Source organism: Anabas testudineus, chromosome 15, assembly GCF_900324465.2.
Source record: "Anabas testudineus chromosome 15, fAnaTes1.2, whole genome shotgun sequence".
Taxonomy (NCBI): domain Eukaryota; kingdom Metazoa; phylum Chordata; class Actinopteri; order Anabantiformes; family Anabantidae; genus Anabas; species Anabas testudineus.
The window spans coordinates 13392989-13415057 of NC_046624.1; the positions used below are offsets into that span (position 1 = coordinate 13392989).

Consider the following 22069-nt stretch of genomic DNA (forward strand, 5'->3'; position numbering starts at 1 on the left):
AGCTGCCAGACAGTGCATATCTGCTCCTACAGGGCTCCACCAACTGAGGTACTGCCGCTGCATATAAAATAGAAAGATTCAGAAAGAGGCTGGATCTAAATGATTTTTCTTGTGTTTCATAAGTACTTTGTAAGCTGAGTACTTTGTGACATTTTGTGACCTTGTAACGTTTCCATTGTTTATCCAGCAATTGTGACAGTGAGAACAAACTCTGCTGTGATGACTTTCCAGAGTTATTGTTGATTACTGTGCAGAGATTTGGTGTTTTTCTGTGTTATCTGTCATAATATTTTAAACTCAGGGATCTACAGTAATCATCCTTCCTGGATCATATTTCATGATCTCAGGGGTACCTAAAATGAAATCCTCTACCAATGTAACACAAGAGTTTGGAAGAGGTCAACTGCAGTGGCTATCAGTCCTTTACCTGCTGCTGCCTGTTTGTCAGTGTCAGTTTGAGAAACAGAATACTTTAGCAGAATACTTCAACTATCCTTTCACACTGTGTGCATGTGTACAGAACACACATCTTGTCTGTTTAAATATTGATCTGATTGTGATATTTACCTCTTTCTCTGATGACATTGCTGTTGTAAGCAAAGAGCACATAGTGATTGCATTTTGCCTTCCGCCATCTTTAATTAGTTGGCTAAAGACTGTGTGGATAATGCAGAGTGCCCTTGGGGAAAGTTGCCCAGTCTTGAAGGACAATAACAAAAAAGAGACTGCAGTCTTAGGTGTTGCACAGGGAAAAGATTAGAGTGGGAGTTGTTTGACCGGTGGGATCAGGGCCAAGCGTCAGAGCCAAGCTAGCTCAAAGTCTCACTCTTTCTTATAGTCTTCGTTTTCTCTTTAATTCCCTCCCTATCTTAAATTCACTTTCTCTCTTTGCCTGACTTGTTCCCTAAAAGTGTGATTGATTTTCCAGACTAGGAGATCTCTGGGGAAGATCAGTGGAAAGACGCAAAGTTTTTGACCAAGTTTATTCACGTACATTGGCTGTATAATAAAATGTCTGCATGATGTTATTCACATATTTATGAAGCTGTAAGTAGTTTGTTATAAGAACATGTTAGATTAGACCTACCTTAAATGGAAGTTGGAGTGCAGACTACAGTCAAGCATATTGAATAATTTGACAAAAGCGGGTTTGTTGCAGTTAGTATATTTCCATAAATGCTAATTCTAAGGAACAGTTAAATACAAAAATGCTGTAATGCCGTACTAAAATAAATGAAATCATGCAATTATTCATTACTGCAGACCTATTTTAGAGGCCTGTAGCATTAGAGGATGTGTTAATTTGTCACTCAAACAAGGAAACATACACAACAAGTGGAACAGCTCATGTGTTCAACTGCTGTTACCTTTACATGTGAAGCCAATAGCAATAGCCTCCAAGAAAGAGAACAGAGGTGATGCATTTGCAGCCGTATTCACAAACTCCTTAAAAGGCTGCAGCTCTTCTTTTACTTGACTCTGTGACATACTCAGAATGGCGTCATTGGAATGAACTAGTGCCTTGGTATTGGTGAGCAGAAAATCTATTATCTGCGTTGGAGTTTTGGATATGGTGTTGTGGGGCTACAGCCGTTGACGATGCATAATAGCCATATTTATTCTTGACATAATGCATCTACATCAGCAGTAAACACATCCCAGAGAGTATGGTGCATGACTGATTACATTACCTTTATGTGCCTAGATAGATTTCTCAAGATAATAAAGTGCATGCATGAACTGTGCTTTATAATGCACTTTCATACATTTTCTACGACGTCATACAGCCATTAGCGCACACTTTGTCATAAATTGCAGTTGCCAGGCCAGGAAATCAGTCTGCAGTAGAGTGTATAGTAATCGTGTTTCACACACAACCTCCCTAAACCCTTACTCATAAAAGTTTGATATAAAAGCTTTAATGAGAAATCCTTTTCAAAGTAGAAATCACTGTGTGTGTGATTCCCATCTTCCTCTATATCTCAGTGCGGCAGAGAGAATGGGTCATTTGTAGTGGCCCCATGAGAAATAAAGTGAGAGTGTTCTGCCTGAGACAACACAGCACAGCAGCTGTTCCATTCTTTCACTGGTGTTTATCTGATATAGTTAATGCCAGTAATATTGTTCAACATGTCATCACAGCATACAGGTGATATAAGATACAGATTATAGGAATTAAATAAGGATTAAAGCTAAAGACACTTGTCTGCATCATTTCATCCATTGTGATGACTTCGTGCCTCTAAAATCACGTGTTTCAACTAAATATGAAGTAATAAACACATACATTGTCACCATGCATACATATTATATAGTAACAGGTTTCATGCATCCTGTTAAAGAGTTCATGAGTGTTTACATTCATTAAAAATGCATCTATGCACACACCATGTAGCTCTGTACACACATACACACAAGAGGAAGTTCATGTTCACAATAATTCCAGATGTGTTGTAGCAAACAAGGTAGAGAGGAAGTGCATCATGTGACATCACTGATCAAGGGGAAGTTTTTGCTTTACTGGGTCCATGTTGAACTTGACAACACGGGGATAGCAACACAATAAAGATAACATAAGATTTCCATGGGCTGTGTGTAAAAATACCAGAAGACAGTGGGAATTTTTTCTTATAGAAAAAATGCAGTCACGTAGTGTGTCTTGCAGTTTTTAGTCTTTGTTTAGTTTAGTTTAGTTTTAATTATATTGATACTTTATGTGTGTTTCTGTACTCTTCAGTACTTGCTGATATCTGGTAACTTAAAATAGTTGTAGCATATGATCTCTAATTGTGTTATTACCACCAGAAAGAATTATTACCACATAACACACAATTTAATCATAATGAAGCTTGAAGGTTAGTTTGACATCAGACATTTCATATATACTGTGACCTGTGCAGCCCACACCATCTGAGCATACTCTTAAAGATTGGTGCCATTTTTCTTAGAATTCTTTTGTAGAAGCTTATTGACCACTGACCCTGTGATTCTGGGGTTAACAGTTGAATAAATGTGTAGTATTGTATTTTAGAAACCTGCTATCAGAGAAAAGTCTTACAGCAGGAACCTAAAATCACGGTACTGATTAACTCAGAAGCACTTTGTTGTTTTGCCACCCGTAGTCTGTCCAGTAATTGACATCTCCTGCTCAGTATCCACGAACCGTGATGACTCATGTTACACTGCATCAGCATCACTGACAGATTTCTCACCCTGATCCTTATGTTAAAACGATACATCATTGCAAAGTGAAAGTTTTCATCTCCACCATGTTTGCAAGGTAATGGGGTGAAGAATGACAGATTGTGTGCTATTATCTTATTGGAGAATCAGCCAGCATCCATGGAAGTGTAAAGAGGGTTTAATGACGTGAGACATTTTTTAAGAGGGAGGAAGAATGCTTCATGAAGCCCGGAACTGGAGAGCTTATGGTCTAGGATGTGTGCAGTCAGTGGAACAACGACGTGTTATATTAAAGCAGTTGTTTTATGTAGCCCAGGTGCTCCCTACAGCTTGAAATTTCAAGTTGGCTTTTAGAATTTTTGGAAACACATGTGGATGGCATGGATGGGCGTGGGTGTAGGAGAGCAGGGGCTTATTCATATGTGTATGCACCAGTTATTTAATGTTTTTTGCATGAGGGAAGGCAGTGCCAGAGGAAGACAATATTAAAAGGCACGAGAAGAAAAATGAAAGACAAAAACATCTTTAATATTTTTTTCTTCTCAGTTCTTAATTGCATATTTGCCCTGAAGACAAAAAAGTATGGCTGAACAATGAGGCTGCCCAGGGGAGCCTCCATAGATTAATTGGACAGATAGGAACCCTCTGACATTAACATTTATGCATTTGTTTATTCGTTTTCAATGAATAATAATAGACCACCTCCCTTGAAGATCCCTAGTCACCCATTAGTTCCAGTGTGTATCTGGTTATGGATGGGAATATTGAAGCAGCAAAAGCAAAGACAGTTCATCTCGGTACTGGGCAGGCATACAAAAAGACATTTGTTTAGAATGCTTCTTCCTCACAACTTTTTAATGAAGATTTGGTGCTATTGCACAAACCTGTTATCCATATATCAGTTTCAGTATGCAGAAGAACATTAGTGGAGGCTAAATGGCCTTTTGTAATCTCTTTGGCACACAAGCAAATAATCAGCCTTTAGACAAATAGTGCACAAGGTACATTTTAAAAGATTTATCCATTTGATGATTATTCAGGAATGATGTGCTAGGTTTTCGATTAGCTTAGGGTTAAATTAAAACTGTTGTTTTTTTTCTCATTTCAATTTGAGTGTTTTCAGTGCTTGCATAAGGCTCTGTGAAATGTGTGTTTCAGAGTTGAGATCCAGTGCTCTTTTATCAAGATATGTTTAACATCTTAGAATACAAAGGGTTTATGATTCACTGCTCTTTGGTGGTGGTGGTGGTGGTGTTAGTAGTTGCCTCCAGGCATTCGGAGTTTGAGCCTTCATCATTCAGTTCCTAGAAATACTCTGTGCTGCTTAGTTACAGTAATAAAGCCACATATTTCACAGTCTAATGTTAAATATGAAAGCCTGGTGCATTAATTACAATAAACAGTCTCAGGGGTGCAGTGTTTGGAAAAGATACAAATGCCAGTAGCTAATTTTGCAAAAGGATGGACAGGTTGAGTCCCCACTATAGCAGCTGACTGTACCCAGAGATAATTTAATACCTGGCCTGAATTCATGTACAGGATATTTTGAGAAGTCGATTTCAAGAATACTAAAGCTTCAAATAAGTAAATATTTGAATATCATTGCCATTGTTAACTTTAGAACATGGATCTTTTGAGCTCATTTAAGTTATATTAGGTAATTTTTGCCAATATTTAGTCATTTTGTTGACAACAGCAATCAACTGATGAATCTATTGGCTCATCTATTATTTTTCTAATACTAGAAAAACTAAACCTACTTAGTTAAGATTAAAATTCAGTGAAAGTGAAGTCACTCAAAGTCAAAGTTGAATTCATCTGTCTGAGAATTGTCACTGGACCAAATTCTGTACCATTCCATCAAATAAATGTGGATGTTTTGTCAGTGAAGAATTGAAAAATATTGATATCAGCTAGCGGCACAAAATGAAATGTCAAGGGATCACCAAATTCATTACAATAGATCCTCTTGGCCAGACAAATGTCTGCACAAAATTTCATACTATACCAGTCAAGATTTCTCAGTCTGGACCACATTGATGGAACAACCAACTGGCTGTGGCTAAAAAGGCACGTTAATGAGAGAGAAGACTAAAATTTCCCAATATTAACGCTTCAGCAGACAGCAAACCAATATTAAACAAACAGGCTAATGGGCCAAGCCTATTTAAATATTGACTGATCAAAGCAAAGATAGCTTTTTAATGAGTCAAGATCCTTCTTTGATTAGTTAGAAGTCACATAGAGAGCATATTAAAGGATTGTGCAGAGGTCCAGATAATGACAATTCTTCTAAAATTGCATTCTCATCATTGGGAAAAGCAAGAAAGAAGCAAAATCCCAGCACAATAAATATTCTGTCCTACCAAGTTGTTTTTAGAGATTAAAGACACAGAATGGCCTTGTAGATAGAAATGTAGCAGTGACTCAGACTATAAGTGATCGGGTCTACAATATACAAGTTGCAGTGGAGAGTAAGAGTGATATTACTTCTGTCCACTTTATTGTTAACATTGGGTTCAGATAGAAATGAAAACCTGCCTTTTGCCGTTAAGTCATCGAGAGAGTGTATTCATTCAAACCACATTCTCTGTCTGTGTCCCTCTGGGTTCACGGCTCTCTGTGTGTTTGATGTGGTGCCCAAGGCGAGTGTAGTCAACACATCAGTAAAACAAACCACAGAGGGAGAAACAAGGCTCCCTACACTATAAAGCAGAGGCAAAGGATACATTAGGAGAGGCTGTCTCTGTCATACACCTCCCGCAGATATTCATGGGAAAACACAAATGCTTTTCCTCAGTTTCATCGCTGACCATATGATTTCTTAGATATGCTATGAAGTGTTGCTGTGAAAAATAATGTATAGGGCTTGACAGAAAGAGACCTAGATAGTAATCAACAGTGAGGTCACATAATATTTCACCTGGTTAGACTGGTAGGAAACAGCAGTCCTCTACAAGGAGACACTTGGATAATGTTGATGACATAGTGTGGCTTTCTTTACTGGACTGTACCACTCTTTTTTGAATGAAATGAGCTTTCATTATAATATAGGACAAACACCATAAAATACTGACAGATATCTACTGTTTAATGTGAGGCTGTGCAGTTTGTCGACATTTTTTTTGTGTGTGTGAGATGCTTTCTAACTTTGTGACACCATGATCTCCTCGCTATATTTCTAGATATTTGTTCTTTTTTACTACTTATTACTTTCTACTGGTACTGTGTTTTATGAGCATGGGGTCTCTTTAGAATTGAAAACAGAGTTTTGGTAAAGATGCAAAGATGCAGTTATAAAAGAAGTTGTAGAGTCAAGCCCTAAACCTTTTTGTACTACTAATGAAAGCATGTGCAACTTTAGGTGTGAAACATTGCAATTAGCGCTGAAGCAACAGTATAACTGTTTTTTTTTTTTTCTTGGTTGTGAGCAAATGGCAAAGTAGAGCATTGGATTAACTAAATGCTTAGTTTCTAATCTACACATCCAGAATATTAGACATTCCAATGAACATATTTCTTCATAAGTGTGCGAGGAGCATTATGTTGCAGTTTGTCAAATCAGTGGGAGGCGAAATAATTATTTTTCTGCCAATCAACTAATTGATTTATCAACTAATCACTTCAGCTCTACAATTGAGATGTGTTAGCATGTTTAGCTCAGTGACAGCCCAGGGGAGCCACTAAGTACTTCCTCAAAATCAGCATGTTAGCATTGTCATTTTGAGCTTGTTAGATCAAAGCTCTCCTGTGCCTAAATTTCTTCAAGCCACCTTGTTTCAGAAGAAATGAGAATCTCAAATGTGCAGGAGTACTTTTTTCACAAAGGCAGACAAGTATAGAGATGGAAGGCACAATTCTGAAGTTAAGGGATTTTTGTGTTTTTCTCTCTCCTCCCACTCTTATCCATGTCTCTCCCCTTTTTTTTTATTTTTCCTAGCTTTGTACACTCCAGTGCACTCAACACAGCCAAGCGTAAGCTGCAGGGACACTGAGCTGTATGTAAATCAATTTGGAACACAGCTGTATGTGGAAATAGAATTAGACTTGTCAGCCACACCTCTTTAGTTCATCCTCTCTTCTTCATCTCTGTCTTATTCTGTAGCAGTCTGCTCTTTTTCAAGTTAGGGATACAGTACCAAAAGTAGCGGCTATAGGAAGGCTTAGGGTTAGGCTTGTGGGGGGAGCAGATTAAAAGAAATCACTGAAGTTAGTACTCTTCAAAGGAAGCAGAGAAACTGAAAGAGGAGCCACATTTCTCTCGAATGGTTTCGTGCTCAAGGGGTTTTGTGTAATGGTAAATTATTACATGAGGCATGGAATTACATATATGTAAATGAGAGTCAGTGCTTTAAATTTGCACGGGACATTGTATTCTCTGGATGCCCGAGAAAAGGATGGTATTATAAACACTGATTAATGTAAACAAAATGAGTTAAATCAAGATTCGGCTTCATCGACTATAGCAATTATCTGTCTGCTAGGCTTGATTTGTCCTTTTCAAATATAACTCATCAAAGCAGCTTTAGTGGAGCAACAATAACCATTATATCTGCCATCATCTCAGATATGACACATAGTCAAAACTGAGAGTTTTATGCCCCCAAAAAAGGGAGAGAGATTTTGTATGGCCTGCTGTAATGAGTTCTTCTGTGTCCTTGACTATATGGTCGGTGTATTGTGCTAGCTATATATCTAGCAGCCGTTCACAATATATATGTCAGCAATCCACTAATGCCAAAAGATGGAAAGAAAACATCATCTAAGACTCCAACAGTACATAACTGTGGGTGTGCTGTGATTTAGATCTACTTGAATGCCTTTTTCAAATAGTAACCATGCAGTAAATTAATTGTCAAAGACATGAAATTCATTCTGCAATTTATAAGATGCTGAATGAAGAGATTGCAGATTATTTTTCAAGACAAACAACAGTATTTCTACTTCCCTAAGGTGCTATTAACAAGCCTCTTATTAATCACAATTAACCTGGGCAACTATTAGTAAATCATTAATTAGATGACTGTGTCTGATGAATTGCAACACACACTTGAGAACATTGAATCAATTGTTATTGACTGAGGCAATTATAGAAGGTTTATGTAACGTTTTTGAAAAAGAAAAATTGTAAGTGAAATAGCATAGGTGCACACTTACTAGCAGTTCTTCAAAAAAGATGCTACAACTTATTCTACAAGTGGCAGTTTGAGGCTTAGACAATCATCTTTAAGTGGAATGAAGACATGTCCCATTCATAAATTTTACAGTCTAGCTCTTAAATCATACTCAATGAAAATTCAAAGCACCACTTGAAGAATTCATGCTAAATTTCTGGAGAGAACTGTGGTGATTTTCAGAATAATTCTGCTGCTCTGCATCAAAATTGTATTTGATTGGCTGTGTGTTCCTCTTGACAAAAATAGAGATGAAGGGGGGCAGTTGGTGCAAAGGTATAATAAGGTATAATCACATCAAAGTCCGCTGGTATTCAGAGAAACTGCACTCTGATTCTTCTTCACTGGTGGAGTTTAGTGGAAAAGCACGACTGACATATTTCAGATGAAGATAACATTCTCTATCTGCTCTCAGTGAAAATGTCAAATTCATATTTTTATAATGAATACACATACTCTTGGGAGAATGTAAAACCAAGACCGGTATTTAAAGGGGTGTAGTCAGACACAGATGTAGTTCTCTGTACTGGAATCTGGAATCATCAGGGTTATTTTCAGATGAATAAGATACACAGTTCCACAGCACAGAGCTAAAAGGTGACCAGTGAGGGCAGAGGAAACTCTCTTCAAACATGCAGTAAACATCCACGGCCTCATAAATGCTATGTACTCTTGCCAAGGAGTTGATTACAGACAGATTCCATCATGTAAAACCCGCAGCTTTAGAACAGTACGTGTCGTAGTACCAGGGCCACACTGCCATAAGCTGACTTTCCCAAGCGTGCCACCAGAATACAGCACGGGAGCATTTACTCGGCATTACCACTCACATGACCCAAATCCCATCTTTATTGCAAAAAACATCCTCTATTAGAGCATTTTGAATTTGCTTTCCTTTCAACAAAACCAGCACAGAGTGATGTGGGTGTCTGTTTATCAGTTTTACTTTTTAAACACTGCTTTTGCAAGTAAAGCAGATACATATTTGGGGATTTTCTATTAAGCATACTGGTTGCTACTCCGCGATGTGTCATCCATTTTTAATGAGACATACCGAGCTCTTTAAAGTGATTACTGGGTGCTCGCTTATCAGATTTGGTTTAGAGCTTGCTTATGGCATGATAAGGCACATTAAAGCGATAATAAGTATTTAATGAAGTTAAATGTGGTCAGGCCTGAGCTAAAGAGGATTGATCTTTTTTAAACAGGTCATGAAAAAAAATACTTTAAATGCATAAATAAGATGTTAAATGATCCTAAAGTGTAAAAGAAAATGAAATATTGGCTTGATCCAGTCTCTATTTCGGGGAAATGTAAGCTGTAGGATGGGACAGCATTGCGAGACATGAAAGATTTGAACAAACACTGTGTTCCAGTTTTAAAGTCCTCTAGATCTCTCCTTCTGTCTTTGTGATTTCTGTTTTGTTTTTAGAAAAAGTGCAACTTTTTGTTTTGAGTTGTGTCTTTAGCAAGATGACATAAACTTTAAACATAAACATAACCTTGCTTTACCTTTCATACATGTATATGCAGGAACCACTTAGTTGGAGACGAATCTTAAATCATGTCGAATTGGTGAAGTAATTGTCACATTTCTGCCTTACCCAAACCCTTACCATCACAGATAACTGCCTCACCCTAAACTTTACCCTAACCCTAATCAAAACCTAATTGTAACCCTAAGAACAAAACCTAGCCTCATCCCCAAAATTGTTCTTTAAACACCTCACTTTGTAAAAATGTACTCACTCTAAATTAAAGTTAAAACGTCTTGATGGTCCTCACAATGATAGCTATACAGACACACACACCACACACACACATATGTAGTCACACACATGCCTACCTTATGTCAGTGTGATTATGCAGCTGCAAAGGATGGGTGTTCCTACTGCTCCTTTGCCAATGCTTGGGGTGGTGCTCACTGTGTCCATCTGCTCATGGCCTGAGGAGGAAAACGCACACACACAAACTGACACACAGTTTCAAATGTGTCCACAAATACACACACGTATGCACAGACATGCACATCCACAAAATAATTACCTCAGCAGGGATTCTACTCAGTCGTGCTGAATGCCAGGGGACTCAAGGACATGAACAAATCACCTAATAAATGCACAGAAAGTCAAATCTCTATGCATCAGAATGCTAAGCAGTTTGTCGACATTAACAACCAAATCCTTACAAGCAACACAGAATCTACATAAAAAGTCCACCAAGGGTTGACTTAAGCAGCTTTAAAAAAAAAATAAATATATATATATATATATATATATATATATATATATATATATATATATATATATATATATATATATATATAATCTTCAGGTGCACAACATGTGTTTGATGTGTCTGTTTTCTTTTTTTGTCCTGCTCTTAGGGGTCTTTTTGCAAGCCATTACACCGAGACACATTACCAGGAGGATGGAAGTGCAGTCACTGGTGCTCACAACTTTACGGTACGGTGGCACTCAGGTGCCTTTGGCCTTTATGTTCAGGTTCACATGCAGCGTGCAGCTCTGCAGACATTCTGTAATAACTGACCCTGACCTAGTTGTTTCTTATTAAGTGTCAGTATTGCATATGATAATCTATACTCATGCATTTTCAGCATATAAAAATTAGCTAATATTAAATTAGATTAGTTTTATTGTTTAGATGTTTTTCTCACTACAGTGTGCATGTGTATTTGAAAGCCCATAGCTGTTGCTGAGCAGCCCATGCCCCCTCTGGCCTACTTTATGATAAGCTGTGTTTTATGCGGGCTGAATTTAAGCCAACGTTTCTATCAGGATATTTTTATGGAATCGCTTTTTATCAGTTGATCTATTCCCAACTACCCATTTTATTTTACTGTATGAGTAAACAAACTGTGTAAAGCAAAGCCAAAGACTGATGTTCATTTCATTTTAAATTTGTGGTATTTTTCAAGGGCACTCTTTGTGATTGGTACTTGAATAGTTAAAAAATTAGTTTATGTGGCCCATAAAATAAAATCCAAGTCGAATTGATTTTATGATATTTTTATGATATAAGATATTTTAGGTCAAGTCGGTTTGATAGAAAATGTTTGCATGGCAACAGATAGGTGTTACTGGCAGCCATTGTGGAGGAGAGATGAGATTTCTGTGGTATTGCAGACACCTGCTTTATGACTTTGAAATATGCTCCTTTTCCCTCTTTTTAACATAGTTAACAGTCTCTTGGCCTTTTGGGACTAAGTTAGATTAAATTCAATGTTTAACTGAGTGGTAGTGAGGACAGTTTGACATGTCGCTTGCAGCGTGGAATAAAAATATTTGGTAATTCAGGGATGACTGGCAGGTCTATTTCCCTCACAGTTATTCAAACAGTGTTTTCCACACATTCTGTCTCTCACCTTTAATTTTGAGTGGGAGGATGTTACAATCATTGCGTCAGACTGTCAAATACTGTATTGTCTAAGATAAGCTTCACACAGTTGCACAATTTCAGTACCTGCTGTCACTGAACTAAGGAATCAGCCATGTGTTAATCAGGGATCAGTAGAAAGACATGCTCTGTAAATAAATGCTGCCATTCTAGGAATCAACAGATAAGACAGAAGAATCTGTGAAAATATATAAATGTTTCTGCTGCTCCTCTAGCATACAAGGGTAGGATTGCCCAAAGCCCAAAACTTTCTTTCTTTTTTTTTGGGGAAATTCTAAAAGTTTATATTTTGCAATAAGAAATAAAAACTAGAGTATTCACTTAATTTAGATATTGCATAGCTTTAAAGAATTGTGAGAGCAATACAGTGTGTTGTATAGTGTGTAATGATTTTTCTAAACTAAAAGATTCTTAAGGGTAAATTAAAGATAGCCTAAAAAGATTAGGAAGCTAACCAAGGTGTATTTAATTTTTATATTTTCTCTGTTTTTGTTGCTTTAGGAAATCTTCCAACTAACTGAATATTTAACTTTAAATGCAAATAGCTATATATATAAGTCACAGACCCATTGAGGTTAACTGAGAAAGACAATCACTATTGCTGCTGATGTTTTCTTTTATGAAAGGTGAACTAATCTAGGTCAAGCATAGCCTAAGCACAGAGCCTTTGTAGTTGCTCTATTTTAATACTTAATGTAGTGAATCTTGATTCCATCACCATCTGCTTCAGTAACTTGTTAAAAAAATAAGTTGGGTTTTTCGAGGCGTTATTTCGTTTTTTGCAGAAATCTAACCCCAAAATATTTCTTTATGTAGTTCAGTGTTGCCTAATGACATGACTGGAGTGCTGCTTAAGGTCTATTTTCTCACTTAACGAGGATCACTTCCTTTGCTCTCACTGTGCATAGTGTTTTCACTGTGACTGAGGAGCTTTAAATGTCCTCTTTTCCTCCTACTAGACTAGTCTGGTGGAATAATGAAGGAAAAAACAATTACCATACTACTGTCACCTCCCATCCCTATCAGTTTTCCAGATTCTCCCTTCAACTGTGTAGGTTGCATTAATTTCAAAGGGGCTGATTGTACTGAGAGGGATAGGAGGAAAAACTGTTCTACAGAGCATGCTAATTGAAATGAACATAACTTAGAATAGCATCAGCACAGTTGCATTGTATCTTGCCCTTCTTTGCTTCTTTGATGTCAGGTTAAGAGCTACTGCTACAGCAATGTGGCAACCAGCTTTTGATTTATTTATTTTTTTCATACAATACATTTTTAATGACATTATCCTGTGGGTGAAGCTTTCTTTGCATAAAATGTTTTCATCTCCAGTACGTAAAGGCTCTTTTCACATCTTTTTTAGAATAACTGCTACTATCATGGGGAAGTGCAGGCACATCCAAACTCTGATGTCACTCTCAGCGCGTGCTCAGGCCTTCGGTGAGACACATGACCATCATTTTGTATTCAAGCTACTTTTACATGCTGCCCTTTAAGTGCTATTTGCCAGTACAATCGTTAGTACTCCACCATATTTACTTAAATCTCTCTTCACAGCGGCCCATTGCTCCTAAGCCCTTTAAACATGTTGTCAGTAAGTTAGTGTGTGACTCGCAGGCAATAGGAAATGTCACACCTCATTGTCTTTGTCCACAGACGCATCCAGTAAATATCTGTAGTCATTTTGGCTGTAATTGGCATCTTGCTGTTTTTAATGACCAGACACATTTGGCACATTTGAGAATTCGGCATCAGTCAAGTCTTACGATACAGCGTGTCATCTTCTGCTTAATTAAACACCAAGGAAACATTATTAAAAACGGAAAATGTTTAGTTTTCCTTGACGACCTTGTATCAAGGAAATAACAGCTAATGACAGACAAATTTTGGGCTAAATTTTCTTGATCTGAAATGGGAGAGGGGGGAATTTATTTGTATTGTAAGTACATGTAAAGGTGCTTCTGCTGCTTTCATTAATATTGAACTAATTTGTGAATGTTGAAGAGTTTTTGTGCATAAAGCCATGAGGCACGTGTTAGAAGCTCTGTGCGGCTTGGCCCAGCTGTTAAAGGAAAAAAATTGCAAGTTTTACTTGACTTCAGTAAAAGTGGGCTGAGGGCTAACTCACAAATTCTACTAGAAAGAGCTACATTTAATCAAATTCTGCATCTGAGAGGTTGCTCATGCTTTGAAGCTTTGTTTTCAGAATTGTTCTGCTATCTCTGCAGAGGCTTCATTGCACTTGAAAACAAGACATTCATCATTGAGCCAGTGTCTGGCCATGACACAGGAGCCCACTTCATCTACAGAGTGGAAGAACTCAGACTGACCCCAGGAGCCTGTGGCCACGACTTCAACACGTCATCTGTTGTCCCTGAAAGCCATATCAAAAGCCCTTTCCAATCCTTCCATGCAAGGGTGAGATTAGTATTATATATTTTTTTGTTTGTTTGTTTTTCTCATAAAGCTTATAATAGAACCAGACTGTCATAGTTCAAAATCTACTGTACTGTATATTGTTACACATTTAGTAGTTCAGTATTTAATTGTTAGATGTTTGCAAAGGGTAATTTTATGACTAAAATTGAATTGATACAAGATAAATGGGCATTTTATCAAAGGCCAACATATTGGCAAGCAGACTAATTCAGATAAGTTCTCTGAGGTTGTTGCCTTAGGCTTTACTAATTTTATCCAAGGGCCCATGCAGAAAGTTTGGCCAGTGATTTGCATTGAGCAGGTGCGACATCCATCTGCCCCTATTCCCAAGCATTAAAATCTCCATTTCGGTCAGGAAGTAAAACTCACCAACATACAGTACTTAATGACCCTCTGAGTTTTATCTGGGCTTTGGGATTCTACAAATGCATCAATTCTGCATTAATGGATGAGACACTAAGGATCACTGAATATGGCTGTGACTTCTGTGATGCTGTGAAAGTAGATAAAATTGCAGGTGGTTTAGTTGCAACTTCTTTATTTACTGCCTTGCCAAGAATGAGATGAAATGATTGATAGCTCTCCCATGACTGTATGCTACTGTAAATATGACTTTACAGCTAATTAGCATAGAAGCCTCTCTCTGTTCAAAGGTAACGCATTATATAGAAGCAGATTTGATAAACAAATATAAATAAACCTTTTTTTAACAAAAACCCAATTATAGAAAGTAGTAGAGTAGTACAGATTTTTTTTTGCTAGTCGTGATACATTTCTAACATGCAACATCTCTCTTTTTACCTCAGCATAAAAGACATGCTCAGAAGACAACCAAATATGTTGAGCTGATCATTGTTGCAGACAACAGAGAGGTATGAAGCTGCCTTGCTTCCATTCATAAATTTTGTGTAAGAACAACAGAAACAACACACTAAAGACACAGTCTTCAATGTTTTACTGTAAGCATAAAAAAAGCAGGATACTCTGTAGTAACAGCGGAGCAGGTCCCACCGGAGCTGCAGAATTAGGTCAGTGTGCAACAAGCCGTGTGGTCTGGTGGCAGTAGGTTTATTTTGACAGGAAGTGCTGAACGATTCCCCAGACAGTAAACAGGAAAAGGCAGTGTGGATACAGAAGACTCTCCCATAAGCTCATTGTGGGTTTTCCTCCTGGCAAACCCTCAACTAATGCCACTGATCCAAATAGAAAGAGAGGAAATGGGAAAAAAAAGAAAATGGGATCAGAGATGTTGTCAGGCTCAGACTTGAAGTCCAGTGCCAATGCAGGTGGATACTCAGTAGGGAGGAAATAGAGGGTCTGACTTTGCTGCAGTTTCGATCCAAAGCTTGTCATATCTGCCAATATACCTGCTCCCTGCGGTTGTGCCATTCGTCTCTCTAACACTGGGAGATTTTTCTACATCCAGATGGTCACAGCTTGACAACCTACCTAACACACAAGAAAACCTATTTCCTGTGAATATTTCAGGCATTTCATTCCTACATAATATTGCCTTTGTAGGTGTTCTGTGTTGTTTCATGTGTATTTTGTCCTCAAAATAACTGTAACTACAGTAGCATTTGTGTCGTCATGCAAAACAACCACACGTGGGGGAAAATGTTGTCATTTCTACCACTGATTACATGTAATTTTTTTCAGTATCAGAAACAGGGGAAGGACTTGGAGAAGGTGAAACAGAGACTTGCAGAGATTGCCAATTACGTGGACAAGGTAAAACATTCTGTCCCCTTTGCACAGGAGGGATAAATCACTTTTTTTAAAATAGAAATATTGCTGGCAGCAGAGATTAATGGGATGACTGTGTGATATATTAATGTCCTACTAAAACAGCTGCCTTTAGTCTGTCTGAAACCTCTGCCAGAGCTGTGGATCTGTAGCTCACAGATACAGTTGGCAGATGGATTTACTTAAGGGGAGCATGGATGAAGACATGGAAGAGATGAAAGAATGAAAGAATGAAAAACATTTATGTCCCACACAGGTTTGAAGGTGTTTTGGTCATTGATGTAATATAACTCTGTCTCTCTTATCAACATGCTGCCATCTAGTTCTACAGAGCCCTGAACATCCGGGTGGCCTTGGTGGGTTTAGAGGTGTGGAGTGACTCTGATAAATGTCCCATCACCCAGGATCCCTTCACTACGCTGCACGAGTTTCTAGACTGGAGAAAAGTGAAATTGTTGCCCCAGAAACCTCACGACAATGCTCAGCTCATAAGGTGGAAATACTTTTAATATTTTGATATTACAAGAGTAGATCACCATGTTCCAGAGGTTTTTTACACAGATTCCATTATCCATTGTTTTCCATTAATTTCACTGCTGTAAATCAGCTCACAAATATGTGTATGCGTGTTTGTCACTCTCTCTCTTTGTCCCCATGTTTCCCGTTTGCCTCTCCACTCTCAGGTTCTAAGGCTCAAAGGCCAAGCAAATATTTTAAATAGTAATAATAATCTTTAATAAATTTCAATTCATTTGAGCCATAGCAGGTGGGATACTTTTAGAATATAACATACTACTTAATGTATACACTATATACAGTATTTGAATGCAGTGTGATTGTTATTGTTAGTTACAGTATAATACTGTATTACCAAATAAGTCACAACACTTGATCTTAAAATTGTAGAAGATCAACTTACAGTATGTCTTTTACATTCTTTAGAAACAGCTGCTGTAATAAATACAAACTTTATACATACATGTTGAAAAATCCTGTATGATCTTACCTTCTCCACCCTGCTTCAGTGGGGTTTATTTCCAGGGCACCACCATTGGCATGGCGCCCATCATGAGCATGTGCACAGTTGAGCAGTCTGGAGGCATTGTCATGGTGAGTATAAAAAGCTCTCACCGCTCCTACCATGCCTCCACCCTCTTTTTCCTCTGTGTAACCTGATTGTATCAATGTGGACATTGTTCTGATTAAGCAGGCTAATGCTGCCTACACATGATTTACACAGAAAAGGTGTTTATTGTTTGCTGAAGGGGCAAGAAGTCAGATCTGGCAAGAAGTGGCAAGAAGTCACGCTTTTAAACATAATTATATAAATATTCATGCTTTCATCATTACCACAAAACAATATGTTAAATATGTACGCTCAGAAGGAGCATGCACATACACACATCGTGGTAAGGCTTTCCTGTGACATCTCTAAAAGGCACGGTGAGCACAGAGGTAAGGCCACAGCATTTAAACAAAAACACATTTACATTTTTATGAGATATGATAAATTGTTTATGCCGACTTTTACAGGGCACACATTTAAATCAAAGCACATCTTCTACACTCAACTGGAGATCACCCGTACACTAAATTATTAGACAAAGTAAATTACCTGCCTATTGGGCTTCTCTGCTTGCTGTAGCACTTAACACCCATGCCAAATCACAAAGTGGTTACCAGCCCAGCGCCATCATATCCCAGCCCAGATGTGTCTCCCCCATTAATAGATATGTTTTCTTCTGGCTGAGGCAGTGGTGAGGCTTTACCAGATGTTTGTCCTGCCCATTACTTAAAGATGGCAGATGGTTTGGGCTGAGATTAAAGAACCATGTAACCAGTTACAGGGCGGGCAGATGAGATGAACCACTTGTCAACCGAGACACTACCATGTGTTCATCGGCCTCAAATCCTTAGTAATGTCCATTCGTTCTTAATGTTTAGATGTTGATGATATTCATGTTGTCCTATAAACTCACATGGGCACCTTATAAGTGTAAAAGTGTGACAGCTAACAATAACCACTTTTTATAGGATATTCTTATCTGGAAGTTATGTTTTCACATGGCTAGAAATGATATCAGAAGGACCATAAGAGCATTTTGTGGTGGTAACCAACACTATCAAATTCTCACATCACAACAGTGACTCAGCAGCTTCCATGTAATGACTGTGGCTTCTTCCTTTTCTGCTGATTCTTCTTCTTCCCTTTATTTATTTATTTTTTTATTTTTATTTTTTGTGAGGAAGCACTTAAGAGTAAATTACCCACAACAGACACAGTGATAAACATGACAGAAGCAGATGAAAGTTTTCCCATCCTTCCTGTCAAAAGGCAGGGTGCATCTCCCCACCATGCTGCTCTATAATCAGGGCAGAAAATAGCTCAACTTGCCCCCAACTTGGACGTATCTCTTTGCCTTCAAAGCAAGCATGTGATTTTCTCATGTCAATGAAGAGAATATGTTTGAAAAGCGCAGTAAGATGAAGAAAAGCTAATCCTGAACGTTGTTAAGGATTTACATACAAGCATTTTCTTTTCTTAATTTTCTTTTATATCACTTCTATTCAGTATTCATGGGCACTGCCACTCAATTTAATATTTATATTCACAATTTATTGGAATAATTAATTTAAATCAAATTTTATAAAATTATTACCTTGCCATACATGTATACCATATTAATGTTGTTCCACCCTTCAGACTCCTTACGTCTCTCTCTATAGAGAAAGTTCTAGCACTCTCTCTCGTCATTCTCTGTCACTGTCTGCTTCATGAAGGGCTGTTGTCTCGCTTATCAATGCAGTATTGAGTCATACAGCAGTAGTTTTGTGGAGCTTCATGCAGAAGCTGTCTCCACCGACAGCGGGTGTGATTGGGTCTGCAGGGGTAATGGAGTTCAGACCTCCATGAGCAGAATGAGTAATTGAAGAAGGATGAGGGACATGGGACAGTTACTGAACTGTTTTGAGAGTCTGCAGCTTAAAAATTCTCTTCTTTGAACTTTGGATTTTCTTTTTTCTTTCTTTTTCATTTTTTTTTTCTTTATTTTATTTTCTTTATTTATTTTTTTCACTTCAGCTCGGCTTGTTTTTTAATCAAAGTCTACTCAAGTTACTTTGACTGCTAAACACATAGTGACAAACATGTAATATAACACATAATTAGCATGTGTAATGATGTGACATGCTCGTTTTTTCCCCCACTGTAGGATCACTCTGAGAACCCACTGGGTGCAGCCGTGACATTGGCACATGAGTTGGGACACAATTTTGGCATGAACCATGACACCCCGGAGCGTGGCTGTGGCTGCAGGATGACTGCTGATCGTGGAGGCTGCATCATGACCCCCTCCACAGGGTGAGATTATGGAGATCCTTTTCATATAAAACACTTGGCCTTAAAGAGATTATAATAACCAAGCTTCGTGATTACAACTTAAGAAGAGTGTAATACAAATGCTTAAGCTGCTGAACTGGTTGAGACATTTTGTAGAAAAATTGAAATTAAATGTCCACAACACCAAAAAGTAATTAGGTTGTGTTTGTTTTTAGCATTTAGCTGTTTACTGTTCACGCCAGTAAAATTTTTGCTGGAAAAAACGGCAACAGTAGCTTCAGATTTTAAAACATTAGCTCAGATTTACTTTGTTCAGCTTTGTTGTGGGTACATTGGTTTGGAGCCGTGAAACAGTTACCCTTTCAAAGCCTTGTTTCCCCTTAGCTATGGGATTAAAATGTTTATCAGCATAACTTTTGTGAATAAATTAGTGGCTTGTTTTGCACATGAACAGACAAAAAAAAGAGTAATTAAGCTCCACTGGGTGCACAGGTTGGATCATTTTCATCTGTATATGGTGCTTCTTGTTTATGCATGAGAGTGGGCTTTAACACACACACACACACACACACACACACACACAAATGCACGCAGACACACACTCACACTTTGGCCTGAGAATAAAGCAGCTGTTCTAGCATTCTACTCGTGTTGCCTGGGTCACTGAGATAACAGTGTTGCTGCAAGTGATGGACTCGGTGACTGTTAGTAAACAGCAAGCAGATAAGACGAACCCTGAACACAATACCAGATTTCACCCTTGGTCTGGTGCCACTCTGGTTTGTCTGATGGTGAGTCCCGCCAGCCATAGATGAGGTGGTGGTCAGAATAGATTCCACAACACTGTGAGGAAGAAAGAGACAAAAGGCTGAAAAACGCAGATGCTATTATCATTCATGTATTTTCATTGAGTTTTCAAAACACCTGCCGCATACCAACATCAAGCCTTGAGACATCTGTCCCACACATTTATAATATTACTGTGGGGTTTGTGTTTGTGTATATTAATGGGTATTTGTCCAATTTAGAGAATATGATCATTTGCCAACTCTTTTAAAACTTGATTGAAACTTGGTTATCAAAGTGTTCAGGTTTGAACTGTGCATGGTCATCTAGTCGATAATTGTAAGCCTCCGAATTAGATTCAGAAATTCAGCTTAATTTTGCTTCAGTGAAAGCAGAACTAAGTGACAGCAATACTAATACTAATTGCCAGTATGAACAGGAAGAGTGATTGTAGCAACCAATACCTATTTCAGTGTACAGTATATACAGTACGTCCTCCTGCCAAATAATAGTGCAAGTAGATGAGAGCAAGCTCAGTGCACAGAAAAGTAGAAACAGATGTGTGTGTTGCTGAGACTTTCATTAACGATGAGCTGTGATCTGAGAAGCTCAAGACCAATTAGCGATATACATGAGATTTATTAGAATCAATCCTTGTCCTGTGATTTGTCAGAACTGTTTGTGACTATTGTCTTTAAAAACTGCCATTAAAAGTAGATAAAAGCCATTTTCTCTTGTGCTTATAAATGAAAAAGGACAGAAAAACACCACAGGTGCTGTCGGAGTACATCCTTCAAAATGCCACAAAATCTGCTAAAAAATAAATAGTATGTATGTACCAGAATGAATGACCTTTTAGTAGACAAATAGAAAAAGGGTAGAGGCAGGCTGTCAAAATCTGTGCTTGTTTGTACAGCCGCTAGCAACACTGAGCTCATCCTTCTGTTCTCATACTACAACATTTACTTCAGAGGAAAAAATCCATAATGCACACTGAACATCACTGGATTTATGCAGTGCAGTTTTAAAAATGCTCTCAGTGAACTGACATTATGACTTTATTTTAGCTTGTCATTAGCCAAAGATATTTAATGATGTCATGAAGAGAATTTAGGAAAATGACTACCTGGTCTATATGGGTTAGAATGAGTCACGGTGTTATTGAAGTCTTTGTACCAGAATAGGTTAATGAAGCAGTCTCTCTTTCTCAACACTCTCCGCTACATAACTATGAAATTTGGCACATTAATAGTTGAGAAAGGTGATCAGTGACCTTTCATTCTGAAACTCGCTCATCTGCTAAGTAAAGTGTGCAGCAAAAGTCCATTCACAGAGGTGACGTTTTGCCTGGCAATTTTGAGTTGATACACTGACTCCAAGTTTTAGTATTTCCCTGTTTAATTACTAATATTTTAACTGTATAATAAACATTGATTAATGCAGTTAAGAAACCTAAACTGAGAGGATTGTCCTTTAAAATACATTACAGTAAAATTACTTTAAAAATTCAAAAATATAACAAAGTTTTTCATTAAGTGGCCTCCAGGACCATAGTTTCATATCTCTATAACTTACAACAGCACATGGTGGAGACCCAAAATTAGAGCAGTAAGAGAGTGAATATTGGGCTTATGTTGATCGGGTGGCCAGAAACCTAACAGATAAGATAGTGGATACCAGAGTTTCTGAGCAATCTTGAAAGGTGAAATTTATAAACCTGCCCAAGTTTAAACTGGAGACTAGCTAGTTATCTCCCAAAATGAATTTTGTGAACTATCAGCCTGAATTCATAGGTTCCTGTTGACAAAACCAATAATTTCAAAAAACAATCTAGAACTTATTTCCTCCAACACAGATCTAGTTCTCTTTTTTTTTTTCTTTTCTTTTTTTTAGCAACCTCTTTTGACCCTCAGCCCGATGCCTACAGAATGTTAAACACATCATTGTAAAGCAGTGTAGCTCGTTTGACTGTGTGTTTGGGATA

General features: G+C 37.8%; 1 protein-coding gene across 1 annotated transcript in view; it reads left to right on the forward strand.

Annotated features, from left to right (window-relative positions):
- Positions 1–22069, forward strand: part of adam12 (ADAM metallopeptidase domain 12) — a 62816-nt gene that overhangs the window by 17767 nt on the left and 22980 nt on the right. The window contains exons 4-11 of the mRNA XM_026354735.1: positions 10744–10822; positions 13138–13214; positions 14003–14192; positions 15020–15085; positions 15873–15944; positions 16283–16452; positions 16985–17069; positions 19172–19320. Coding sequence (XP_026210520.1) covers positions 10744–10822; positions 13138–13214; positions 14003–14192; positions 15020–15085; positions 15873–15944; positions 16283–16452; positions 16985–17069; positions 19172–19320 — 888 coding nt within the window. The remainder of the gene's footprint in view (positions 1–10743; positions 10823–13137; positions 13215–14002; positions 14193–15019; positions 15086–15872; positions 15945–16282; positions 16453–16984; positions 17070–19171; positions 19321–22069) is intronic.